Here is a 12,475-nt window from a genome sequence, read left to right as displayed (position 1 = left end):
CCTGATCCTCTATTCCCTTTCCCCCTTTCCTCTTCTATGAAGAAACCCTTTTTGGGACCCCACATTAAAATTCTTCTCTGGTCTCCTTGCTGACCCTAGTAGGACCAACTTGGCCAGTTAGCCCTGGTGATCATTTGATGTCTACTGACTGCCCCCCCCATGACCCCTGAATTTTTGAATTTTATTGATATTGATGCTGCATTTTATGTTGTATTTTATGCTGTTTTTAAGTTGCATTTAATCAATGTTTTATATTTGCTGTTTGCCACCGTGAGCCCGGTTTTTAAACCGGGAAGGGTGGGGCATAAATAAATTTTTTATTTATTTATTTATTTATTTATTTATTTATTTATTTATTTATTATACTGCCATTTACCTGCAGGTCTTAGGGTGGTTCCAACATAAAATCCCAATACAAATCATATCTTTTCCTATTACAAAAGTTTCTCTATTATAATTACTTTTTCTTCCACTGCTTTTTATCTCAAATCCAGCCCGCGATTTCATTTGACTGTAAAAAACAAGAGCTTAAACATCCCTTCCCTATAATAATAATAAGAGAACAAGAAGAACATACGTTTAGAGGAGATTGGAAAATATTTATTGAATATATGGGGGGAAATTATGTGCACTTGAAAATGTTGGCAGCATTAAGATAAATTTAGCACTGTAAAGTTTTGATGGATGTAATAATGGAATACTGAATGGTTTTAGTTTATGTAAAATATGAGCTTCCAGTACTTTGGCCACCTCATGAGAAGAGAAGGCTCCCTGGAAAAGACCCTGATGTTGGGAAAGATTGAGGGCACAAGGAGAAGGGGACGACAGAGGACGAGATGGTTGGACAGTGTTCTCGAAGCTACTAACATTAGTTTGACCCAACTGCGGGAGGAAGACAGGAGTGCCTGGCGTGCTCTGGTCCATGGGGTCACGAAGAGTCGGACACAACTAAACGACTAAACAACAACAATAAAATATGCAGGGATTTATGATATGCAAAATGAACCATGGAAAGAGAAGAAAGGAAGTCATTGATATTTTAAGGATGTTTAAATGAGTGTTCTAAATTGTAAAACAAAATGTAATAAAAATTACACACACACACACACACACACAGAGAGAGAGAGAGAGAGAGAGAGAGAGACAGCAACCTATTACTATTTTTATTCCATATCTCGAGTTCTGAGAAGGAGAACCAATGTTGTCTGAGAAGTCTTTGCTCTCAGTGGAATATGTTGTTGTTGTTGTTGTTTAGTCGTTTAGTTGTGTCCGACTCTTCGTGACCCCCTGGACCAGAGCATGCCAGGCACTCCTGTCTTCCACTGCCTCCTGCAGTTTGGTCAAACTCATGCTGGTAACTTCGAGAACACTGTCCCACCATCTCGTCCTCTGTCATCCCCTTCTCCTTGTGCCCTCCATCTTTCCCAACATCAGGGTCTTTTCCAGGGAATCTTCTCTTCTCATGAGGTGGCCAAAGTCTTGGAGCCTCAGCTTCAGGATCTGTCCTTCCAGTGAGCACTCAGGGCTGATTTCCTTCAGAATGGAGAGGTTTGATCTTCTTGCAGTCCATGGGACTCTCAAGAGTCTCCTCCAGCACCATAATTGAAAAGCATCTATTCTTTGGCGATCAGCCTTCTTTATGGTCCAGCTCTCACTTCCATACATTCGGTGGAATATAATTCTCCCCAAACTCTGCTCTCATAGAAGAGTTGCAGACTCAGGAAGAGAACACATGGCTGATCCCTTCCCCCATCTCAAGTAAAGGACTGCGGCAAGGCAGTCGCTCCAGAATTTGCAGCAACGTTGTTTTCCCACTAGATGGCAAGCGAAGTGTTTGGAAACTCTTTCAGACTGGCAGCCGGTGGAAAACAGCTGGGGTGTGGGAAAAATCTATTTGATTTCTTTTTTTAAAAAAGAAACTTTGCTCGAAAAAGAAAAAGTCAACTTGAGCTCAGACGTAAATAATATCCCAAATGTGAAAGGGAGCAGCAAAGAATAGCTTGACAAAAATAAACCACAACTACCCTACCATACTAATTTTACATATTCGTTTGAAGCATTTCTCTCTGCTTCTTTCTGACACGGGTTCAAACTGGCTTACAACAACAGTATATTATATACGTCTACACACAGCAAATAAAAGTACAATAAACAGTCATAAGTGTTAAGCAGCCAGTTAAAGTAAACTTTGCCCGGAGAGAAGTGCCGGTAGCCTGGGGTAAAAGGAAAAGTGGTCATTCCACATTGACAGGGCCTGCTGGTAATAGCTGTGACCCAACAGATTGGGCGATATCCCATGTTTTTCATACTTGGAATAGCACCATTGGAATTGCTGGACTTTTAGTCACTTAAGCCCATTCTTTTCCATGGGTCTGCCCCCAACGTGACTTACTCACTCAGTCGCGAACAATCTGGTGTGGATGAACGCAGCCAGCAGAGTGTGATTGAAACATACTTTGAGATACACAACTGCCTCCTCCTCCTAGGACTTAATTCTGAACTGGAACGAGCCTCTGGGAGTCTTTGGGTAGGCAAGCCATACCTTGACCCCAGATGATCCGTCATCCACTGGCTGGTGGTCTGCCAACTGTCGTAAGGATAGGGCAACATTCAGTTGCCTTATGTCTTCTTTTGATAATTTTCAGGTAGCAGTGGAATAAACACAGGCTCTGCAGGGTTAAGCAGACGGTCAGCTTCCAAAGGAAGCTTTTTCTCCTTGGCTGAGAACACGAATCTGAAGGTGCCTTTCTGGCCTTTGAAGTGATGGAGGGCAGGAGGCCTCCTGGCTTGTTCCTCAGAGGCAAACGGCTGCCAGCTTCCTGCAGCTGCTGCACCTGCTGCCTCCTCTCTCTTACGCATACACAGGTAAGTCTAGTTCTCGCTGCATCTGGGCTGGACTGCTTCCGGCTGCAAGTGGAGTTAAATGATTAAACGACCTTGCGTCAAAAATAATTGAAAACTAGCAGGTCAGGCCGAAGAACTGGGCTAGAAATCTGATCTCCGACATGCCAGCTTTTTAATCGTGTGGAGGGAAGGTTTTCAATATGTAGGGTCAGGAATCGTGCGAGTTCCCTGCTTGCAGTCCGAAGAGGTGCTTCTCAGACACAAGTTGACTTCCATGGAGAGTCCTAGGCTACAGCTACCTCCAGGTTTTCACTGCATATAAGCTTAGGGCCATAAACTCAGTAGCGCAGAGCGCATCGCCAAAAGTCCCAGGTTCAGTCCCCGGAATCTCCAGACAGAGATGGAAAAGGCTCCTGACCGAAATTCAGTCATTGCAGACAACACTTAAGATAGGTCAGGGGTCTGCATTTGGTACAGGGAGGGCTGCAATTTATACCTCACATGTTGCATTCCTTGGAACTGTGATTTCTAGGTTTCACCAGGGCCAGTGATTTGTGCTTGAATTGGTGCCAGGTGACTGAACTTTCCACTCTGCGCACCTTTAGTTTTATTTTATCAATAGTGGCAGACCATGCCCTGTTTTGTAAACTTCGGCTTCATTTATTTATTTCTAGGAAATTTTAAAAAAGGGGGCAGCAACAAGCATCCTTCAAGAGTGGACTCTCCTTTGAGCTTCGCTGGAAATGTGAAGATGTGCAGGAAGACAGCACCACCACTGTTTCCCTGTGGCAAGTCATCATCATCATCATCATCATCATCATCATTATCATTATTATTATTATTGAATTTGTGTACCTCCCTATACCCACAAGTCTTGCCCTCCCCGTCGGTTATGCTAGTGGATATCACACACAGAAAAGAAGGAATGTATGTACAGCCCAAGGGTAGCCAACCTGGCCTCCTCCAGATGTTGATGGACTACAACTCCCATCAGCCCCAGCTAGCATGGCCAACGTCCAGGAATGATGGGAGTGGTAGTCCAGCAACATCCAGGTTGACTACCCTTGGCACGGCAAAATGAAGACACTTGCACACTTTCAGCAATTGGGCTGAAAGGTTCTCAATCTGGTCTTCTGTCCTTCTTCCATCCTCCAAGCCCTCAAGGAGCCAAGGAGAAGAGCAGTCAAGGAGAGGCCCCCGTCTTCTCATTGCTGCCCTGGCCTTCTTTATAACCTAGCAGCCCCACACATTTTCTTTTCTGGGGCAATACATATTTTCTCCACGTGCTGCCCCCCATTTTGCCAAGGCCGCTGGCGGTAACGACTTTCACACGCGGCAAAACCGTCATGCAAGGGAGGCTCATGCATGCTTCCCAGTGCAAAAGCCCTCAAAGATATTTTTCACTCACATAAGCACACGGTGCCGCTTTGGGTGAGTCCAGAGAAGAAGACATTTTGTGAGGTCAAAACCCGACAGGAATTGGGTTGACTTTGGAGATGGTCTCTATCAACACTTGCAGAGAATCATAAATATTCTCATGTGCATGAAAACCACAAAAGACTTCCTTTCTTTCCACAGCGCTTGTCAATATAAAGTGGTGTTGCAGCTCTTGACAACTGTGGCAGAGGTGAAAAATCCATTCTCTCACCCCAAAACAAACAGGGATCTGAGCGAAAGTTGAAAGACAATGTTGAGGCCAAGGCAAGGGTTGAAAACCAAGGCCATATCCAAACATCCACTGGATCACACCAACTGAGAGTTGCCAGCTATCCCATCACCAGCTCAGAACCAGGAATCGGAGGACAGGCTCATGGACTCGCCTTCCTCGTGACTGCATTGATACTGCCTACCTAGATGGTTGGGTGGCAGCAAGATTCGCGCTGTGTGGGCACGTTGGCAGGAGAGTTGGGTTGGCTCTGCCAGTATGCCCATGCAGCCCCAACTTTGCTGCCACCCTGTCCTGACTCTGCAGCAGCAGCCAGGTGGCGTTGTCAAGGAGGGCAGCTTTCTGGCGTGGTCCTACCACCCTGGGCCGCACCTGCCCCCAACCATCAATGTGGTGTGTTGGTCAGGCAGCTGCTACAGGATGGAGGATGCCTTCCGTTTTTTGCTTCACTGGCTCATTCAGTTGCAAGCAAGTCAACAGGCCGGTTGAGCTGGGAGGACCGGGTGGAGGAGAGCCTTAAAATGAGTGGGGGGCAGGGAAGTTGAGCTAGCACCTTGCAAGGGGGTTTGCTTCATGGACAGGGCCAAGTGTTTCTGGGCAGAGGAGGACTTAGAGTGGGCCAAGAGAAGGGAGAAGGGGGTGGGGTGGGGTAGAAAGCGATAGGTCTGGATCCAATGCGATCAACGGCCCTGTGTGAGAGGAAGCCTCCTCTGCATGGCTCATAGCTCCCCCAAGACTTTTGAACTGCAGGGTAGGTCAAGAAGCCCAGGCTAGCTGCAGACCTTCCTGCAGGTGCTCATACAGGAGGCCTTGTACCTCCTAACTCAGGCATAGGCATACTCGGCCCTCCAGATGTTTTGGGACTACAACTCCCATCACCCCTAGCTAACAGGACCAGTGGTCAGGGAAGGTGGGAGTTGTAGTCCCAAAACATCTGAGGGGCGAGTTTGCCTATGCCTCTCCTAACTAAAGGCTGACGATTATGGGCTTCCAGTCAGTCTTTCAGAAAGTGCTTGGGAGGAAGGGAAAGGAGAATGTTAGCTGCTTTGAGACTCCTTTGGGTAGTGATAAAGCGGGATATCAAATCCAAACTCTTCTTCTTGTTCTTCTCCAGCTGGCCTTCCCAAAGCCAGCTGGCCAAGAAGGTTGGACCATGGCTGCTTATGCAAAGAGCCATCTTAACTCTGAGCAGGAACATCCTCCTCGGTGCTGCTGCTGCTCCCAGTTCTTCTTTTGAGGTGGTGGTGGGCTTCTAGGAATGCCAGAGGAACCTTGTTGGGTCAGCCACCCAGTTTCCAACAGCATCCTGCAAACGCCTTCAGGGAAGCCCACCAGCAAGCAGTCCTCCATTAGGGCGAATGAAGTGCTGCCCCACGCACCTCCACCTGCCCCCACCTGCCTGCCTCCTTACAACCAGCCAGGGGTTGGTTGTCCCTGTCATTGGCTCCTGCTGACTCTCCTATCTTCCAGTCACCAAGTGGGCACCAACCACACCGGCAAGCAAGGCATGGAGGTAACAGCGCCCCCTGCTGCCCAGCTCCCACCCGCACACTCCCAGCAACTTTTATCCAGAGCCGCAGCGCTACTTGAACCCTAGAAGGCTCTCAGTTCAGGACAGCCCTGTTGGATCAGAACCTGCATTCCGCTCCAAATTCCTGTTTTGAGCAGCGCCCAACCAGATACTTCTGGGAAGCCCAGCCTTCGCCAGCTAAGTGCTCCCCCACTCCCAGCAACTGCCATTCGGGGTGAGGGATAGACTGTCCCTGAGTGTGGAGGTTCCATGGAGTTGCCATGATCTCTGCCTGCCTGCCTTCCCTGGTTCCGCGCGTCCTCCTGTTATGTACTGAGTTGAATAGGATCCAAACTGCAGCAGTCTGATTGGTCCTAGAACAATAGGATCCAAAAGGCAGCAGTCTGATTGGTCCTAGAACAATAGGATTCAGAATGCAGCAGTTTGATTGGTCCTAGAACAATGCAGCAGTATGATTGGTTGGCAGGAACCACCCAATCATGCTCCAGATAGAAGTGAATCCACAACCTGATTGGCTTACAGTAGAATTCCGGAATTAGCCAATCATGTGCAGCCCATTGTGTAAATAATGTATATAAAGCAGATACTTTGAGGGGACATTCATTCATTCCTCCTCACCACTATGAGCTGAATAAAGAGCATGAAATCACTTTGCAACTCTGAGTATATTTCACCGGCGACGAGGATGGGATCCCGCTGAGCTGACTGCCACACACAGCACCGCAGCACCGCCACCTGCCGCACCGCTGCCTCGCACCGTGTATCCAGGCTTCAGCTCCGGGACACAAGGAACTCAGAATGGCAACCGACAACAGCTTCTCGCCATTCAACCCAGCATCTGGAGACTGGGAAGCGTACGCCTCCCGTTTCACCTTCCTCCTAGAAGCCAAAGGGGTCACCGACGAAGAAGACGCCAAGAAGAGGGCGATATTCTTCAGCGTCTGCGGAGAGGAGACGTTTGAAATCGCCCGGGCTCTCCTTGCGCCTGAAGACGTCGCTACTGTTCCATACAAAACAATAATGGAACAGCTAAAGGGGCACTTTTCGCCACAGCCCTCAGTGGTGGCTCGTCGAAATGCCTTCTACGCAAAGCAGCAAGCCCCTGGGGAAACCATAACTGGGTTTGTGACCTCTCTCCGCCAAGCTGCCCGGTTCTGCAACTTCTCAGAGCTGGAGAACATGCTTCGTGACCGCCTCGTCGGTGGCCTGAAGGATGAGAAGCTGCAACGACGCCTCTACGCTAAGAAGGACCTAACGTTCCAGGTCGCTCTGGAGGAGGCCCTGGCAACGGAAGCTGCCGAGAGGTCGACGCAAGAGGCACGGCCGAGCCAGCCGTCCCAACCGAGGGTCCACCACGAAGACCTCACCGACGACTCAGGATCCAACAGGGAGGAGGTGCACCGAGTACAGCAGTGCACTTAAGCAGCCCACATACCACAGCTGCCTCGACGAGAAGGAGGGAACTGCGCAAGCTGTGGAGAAAGTCACGAGAGGAGGACCTGCCGTTTCCGCAACGCAGAGTGCAGGCAGTGCAGAAAATTGGGACACATCGCCCGGGTGTGTCGGGCTCGGCCCACCCAACGCCAGGCATCAGATGACCAATCCAAGAGCCCCAGATCCCGGGGCCCAACGCACCAAGGCAACTCGACGGAGCTCACGGACTTCCAGGTATACCGGTTGCCCCACCCCAACATAGAGAAAATTTATGTAGAGGTACAGATAGAGGGGGCCCCATGCCGCATGGAGCTTGACACGGGTTCAACTCTATCCATAATCTCGACAAGGACCTTAAGGAAACTGTGTCCTACTGGGGGTCCCAAACTCAGGCCGGCCCCATTCACCATCCGGGACTTCCAGAAACGTAAGGTCCCCACAATGGGGGTGGGGACCTTCAGGGTGCAATACCGAGGGCGGACGCGGCAACTGGACTTGCTTGTGGTCAAGGGCTCCTACATTAGCTTACTGGGATTGGCATGGTTTGGACCACTGGGGCTAGCCGTCACCGGGGTGAACCACACGAGCTTACAAGTGGACGTGGACGCCATATGCAAGGAATTCCCGGGGGTTTTCGATGGGAAATTGGGACAGTATACGGGCCCCCCCATTGCTCTACAGCTTGACCCCGCAGTACGACCGGTCAGGCTCAAGGCCCGCCGGGTCCTGTTCGCCCTGAAACCCCGTATAGACGAGGAATTGGACCGACTCGTGGAGCAAGGAGTGCTGGAGCCGGTGCCTAATGTCACACCCGTCAAGCCTAATGGTTCGGTCCGCATCTGAGCAGACTACAAATGTACCATAAACAAGGCCCTCACGGCCCATGCATACCCAGTGCCAGTGGTCAGCCATGTCCTTGCCACCCTGGCTGGGTCGAAAATTTTTGGCAAGCTGGACTTGGCCCAAGCATATCAACAGCTGCCAGTAGATGAGGCCACAGCAGAGGCACAGACGATTGTGACGCACAGAGGAGCGTTCAGGGTAAAGCGGCTGCAATTCGGTGTCAGCGTGGCACCAGGCATATTCCAGAATCTAATGGACTCTCTCCTTAAAGGGATTCCTGGTGTCACCCCCTTCTTCGATGATGTGTTGATTGCCGGGCCCACACCAGAGGAGTTTGAGGACCGCCTCCGCACTGTTCTGCACCGTTTCCAGACAGCGGGTCTCAAGGTGAAGCGGGGAAAATGTCTACTAGGAGTGCCTCAGGTGGACTTTCTGGGATTTATGGTGGACGCAGAAGAGGTCCACCCGACTGGGGACAAGGTATGGGCCATTTGTGATGCCCCAGCGCCCAAGAACAAGACTGAACTTCAGGCCTTCTTGGGACTATTGAACTTTTACCATTCCTTCCTTCCCCACAAGGCGGCGGTAGCGGAGCCCCTACACAGACTCCTGGACAAGCGGGCCTCTTGGGTGTGGGGCCAGCGCCAGGAGGCCGCATTCCAGGCAGTCAAGGACTTGCTTGTCTCAAACTCGGTCTTGGCACACTTCGACGAGAGGCTGCCGGTGGTGCTAGCATGCGACGCCTCGCCCTATGGCATTGGCGCTGTCCTGGGACACCAACTCCCGGATGGAAGAGAGGTACCGGTGGCATACTTTTCCCAGACACTCAATGCAACCGAGCGGAACTACTCGCAAATCGACAAGGAGGGTCTGGCAATCGTGAAGGGAGTAAAAAAATTCCATGATTTCTTGTACGGGCGGCCCTTTACCGTGGTGACTGACCACAAGCCGTTGCTTGGCTTGTTTGCCCCCGAAAAGCAGACCCCCCAAGTGCTGTCTCCTCGCGTCCTCAGGTGGTCAATTTTCCTTGCCAGCTACCAGTATGCACTGATTCACCGCCCTGGGAAGGCGATGGGCCATGCGGACGCCCTCAGCAGGCTACCACTACCGGAAACAGGCCCCGACCCAGCACCTGCACAAGAGGTTATGAGCCTGGAGCTGCTTCCCGACCGCCCCATTCAGGCACAAGAAGTTGCACACCATTCCAAGAAAGATAGGGTCATCTCCCGGGTCCTGGACTGGGTGTGGAGGGGATGGCCCAGCAGCAGCCCCGGGCCAGAATTCGCTGGCTACACAACCCGCAAACATGAACTGACGGCCCACAAGGGGTGCCTGTTATGGGGAAGCAGGGTTGTTGTTCCCCAGACCCTCCGCAAAAGGGTCCTCACAGCCCTATACGAGACACACCCAGGGGTAGTAAGAATGAAGGACCTTGCCAGGAGTTATGTGTGGTGGCCGGGGATCGACGGAGAGATAGAGGCCTGGGTCAAACACTGCCAGGCCTGCCAAGAATCCCGCCCAGATCCCCCAAGGGCCCCAGTCCAGTCCTGGGAGTCCGCCCGAGCACCATGGTCACGCCTGCATGTGGACTTCGCTGGCCCCTTTCAGGGGAAAACATTCTTCATAGTGGTGGACTCCTACACCAAATGGCTGGAAGTCGCACTGGTACCGTCCACTTCTACGTCCGCAGCCATCCGGGTACTACGCAGGCTGTTTGCAACCCACGGGCTCCCTGACACTCTCGTCTCAGACAACGGGACTGCATTTACGTCAGGAGAATTCCAAACCTTCACAGCGTAGAACGCCATCCGCCACATCCATTCGGTGCCATTCCACCCTGCCACCAATGGCCAAGCAGAACGCATGGTGCGGACCACCAAGGACACCCTTCGCCGCATGACCCAAGGGGATTGGGAGTACCACCTTGCCACATTCCTTCTAGCACAGCACAACACCCCCAGCTCAACGACTGGTCGGAGCCCCGCTGAACTACTAATGGGTCGGCGCCTTGCAATCAGATTGGACCGCCTTCACCCCGATAGAGCTCAGGATGAGGTAGTGGTGGGGGAAGGCAGGAACCCCCGGACCTTCGAGGCCCAGGACCCAGTGTACGCAAAGAATTTTGGGGCAGGCCCTGCATGGGTACCCGCCACAGACACCAGGGTCACTGGCCCCGTGTCGTACGAGGTGCTAACAGATGGGGGGCAATGCTGGCGCCGCCACTGCGACCAGATACGGCGACGATTCCTGGGAGAAAACCAGGAGGAGGAGGACAGGTCAGAGGAGTCCCAAGGGAACAGTGGGGCAGTGAGGCCCATAGAACAGGAGGGGCCAGCAGGAGAGGCAGAATCAGTAAATACAGAGAGGACCCGTGAGGCCGAAAGGACACCGGAGCCAGAACCACGACTGAGCGAGCCGGTTGCGCCAGACCAAACAGCCCCATCACAGCCAGCATCCTTGGAACACGAGCCAGAACCTGAACCCCGGACCAGGGAACACCCCAGGCCGCAACGCACACGTAGGCTGCCGGCGTACCTTGAGGACTATGAATGCGACCTCCCGGGCAGGACTGGAACTTAGAGGGGAGGGGTGTTATGTACTGGGTTGAATAGGATCCAAACTGCAGCAGTCTGATTGGTCCTAGAACACTAGGATTCAGAATGCAGCAGTCTGATTGGTCCTAGAACAATGCAGCAGTATGATTGGTTGGCAGGAACCACCCAATCATGCTCCAGATAGAAGTGAATCCACAACCTGATTGGCTTACAGTAGAATTCCGGAATTAGCCAATCATGTGCAGCCCATTGTGTAAATAATGTATATAAAGCAGATACTTTGAGGGGACATTCATTCATTCCTCCTCACCACTATGAGCTGAATAAAGAGCATGAAATCACTTTGCGACTCTGAGTATATTTCACCTCCTCTTGCCCTTCCTCTCCAAAAGGCGCTCTCTCGCGCCTCCCTCGCCCGCTTTTGTGTCGCCGCGTCGCTGCGGTCTCTGGCTGCCGCGCAGGTACCGAGGCTCTCCCAGCGCAACGGGACTGGCGGAGAGGCGGAGGCCCAGCCGCCAGCTGGCTTCCCGAGCGCCCTTCGCCTCCAGCAAGTGCAAAGCAGCCAGCGCCTCCCTCCGCTGGCCCAGGATCTTCTTTCTCTCTCTCTCTGCGCCGCGCTCCCTCTACCCCACCCGCCTCGCACCCCTTCTCCAGGTGGAGAGGATGCCGAGAGAAGCCGGGCGGGAGAGCGCAGAGGCGGGAGGAGGAGAAGGAGGAGAAGGGGCTCTTTGCCCGCTTGCAGGTGGCCCTGGGCCAAAGCGACCCCGAGGGAGTCCGGCCCTCCCCTCCGCTGACCTCGTAAGGAACCTGCCCAGCGACTGGGAGGGAGCGAGGGAGAGACCCGGAGGCTCGTCGCGCTGCTGGTGCCGCTGCTGCCGCCGCCGCCACACAACCCATCGGTGGGGAGGGAAAGACAGAAAGAGAGAGAGACAGAGGAGAAGGAGATCAAGGACCTGAGACGCATCCTTGGGCTTCTGTCTGGGCAGTCTGATCCAGGGAAGAGCCAGGGAGAGGGGAGGAGAGGAGAGGGGTGGGGGGAAGGTGGCGGCGGCGAGACGGAGGAGGGGGGAAAGGAGGGGTTGTTGCTGATGATCGGAAGTTGCTGACAACCGGGCAGCACCTTCTCCTCTCTCCAAAGGCGGAGAGACAGAGTGAGTGAGTGAGACAGAGAGAGAGAGACGCGCACACACACCACACACAGGCGCGCGCGCGCAGCAGACACACCACACACAGGCGCGCGCGCGCGCGCTCCCTCACTCGCATCCAGCGAGCCCGGAGGAGGAGGAGGAGGAGAGACGGGGGGGAAAGAGGAGAGCTGATGTCTAAGGGAGTCACTCGGAGGAGGCAAAGCAGCCGGGCGCTCAACTTCTCCGCCTTGCTGCTCAGCGCCAAGCGCCACCGCTGGAAACCGGACGCTGCCGCCGCCGCCGCCGCCGGACTTGACAAGACGGGACCCTCCTTCCTCCCATGGCCAGGCTGCGGCTCGAGGTTTGACCGCTCGGCCGCTCCCGGGAAGCCACTGGACCTCGCCTCCGCCGCCGCCGCCGCGCTCAGCGATGTATTATTCCCTGCTCTCCGCCTGCACTTGCCTGTAAGGATCAT

General features: G+C 53.0%; 1 protein-coding gene and 1 pseudogene across 2 annotated transcripts in view; both read left to right on the top strand.

The window, feature by feature from the left end:
• Positions 1-6,950: 6,950 nt before the first annotated feature.
• On the top strand, positions 6,951-8,791 carry LOC128410030 (uncharacterized; annotated as a pseudogene).
• Positions 8,792-11,953: 3,162 nt separating this feature from the next.
• FGF18 (fibroblast growth factor 18) overlaps positions 11,954-12,475 on the top strand; it is a 151,642-nt gene continuing 151,120 nt past the window's right edge. The window contains exon 1 of one of the 2 annotated variants that reach the window (XM_053380679.1): positions 11,954-12,464. In XM_053380679.1, the coding sequence (XP_053236654.1) occupies positions 12,430-12,464 (35 nt within the window). In that variant the 5' untranslated portion in view covers positions 11,954-12,429. The remainder of the gene's footprint in view (positions 12,465-12,475) is intronic. The other variant, XM_053380682.1, reaches the window with a different exon arrangement.

The sequence above is a fragment of the Podarcis raffonei genome, chromosome 3, assembly GCF_027172205.1.
Source record: "Podarcis raffonei isolate rPodRaf1 chromosome 3, rPodRaf1.pri, whole genome shotgun sequence".
In the NCBI taxonomy this organism is placed as follows: domain Eukaryota; kingdom Metazoa; phylum Chordata; class Lepidosauria; order Squamata; family Lacertidae; genus Podarcis; species Podarcis raffonei.
This window is presented reverse-complemented; position numbering and strand designations above follow the sequence as displayed.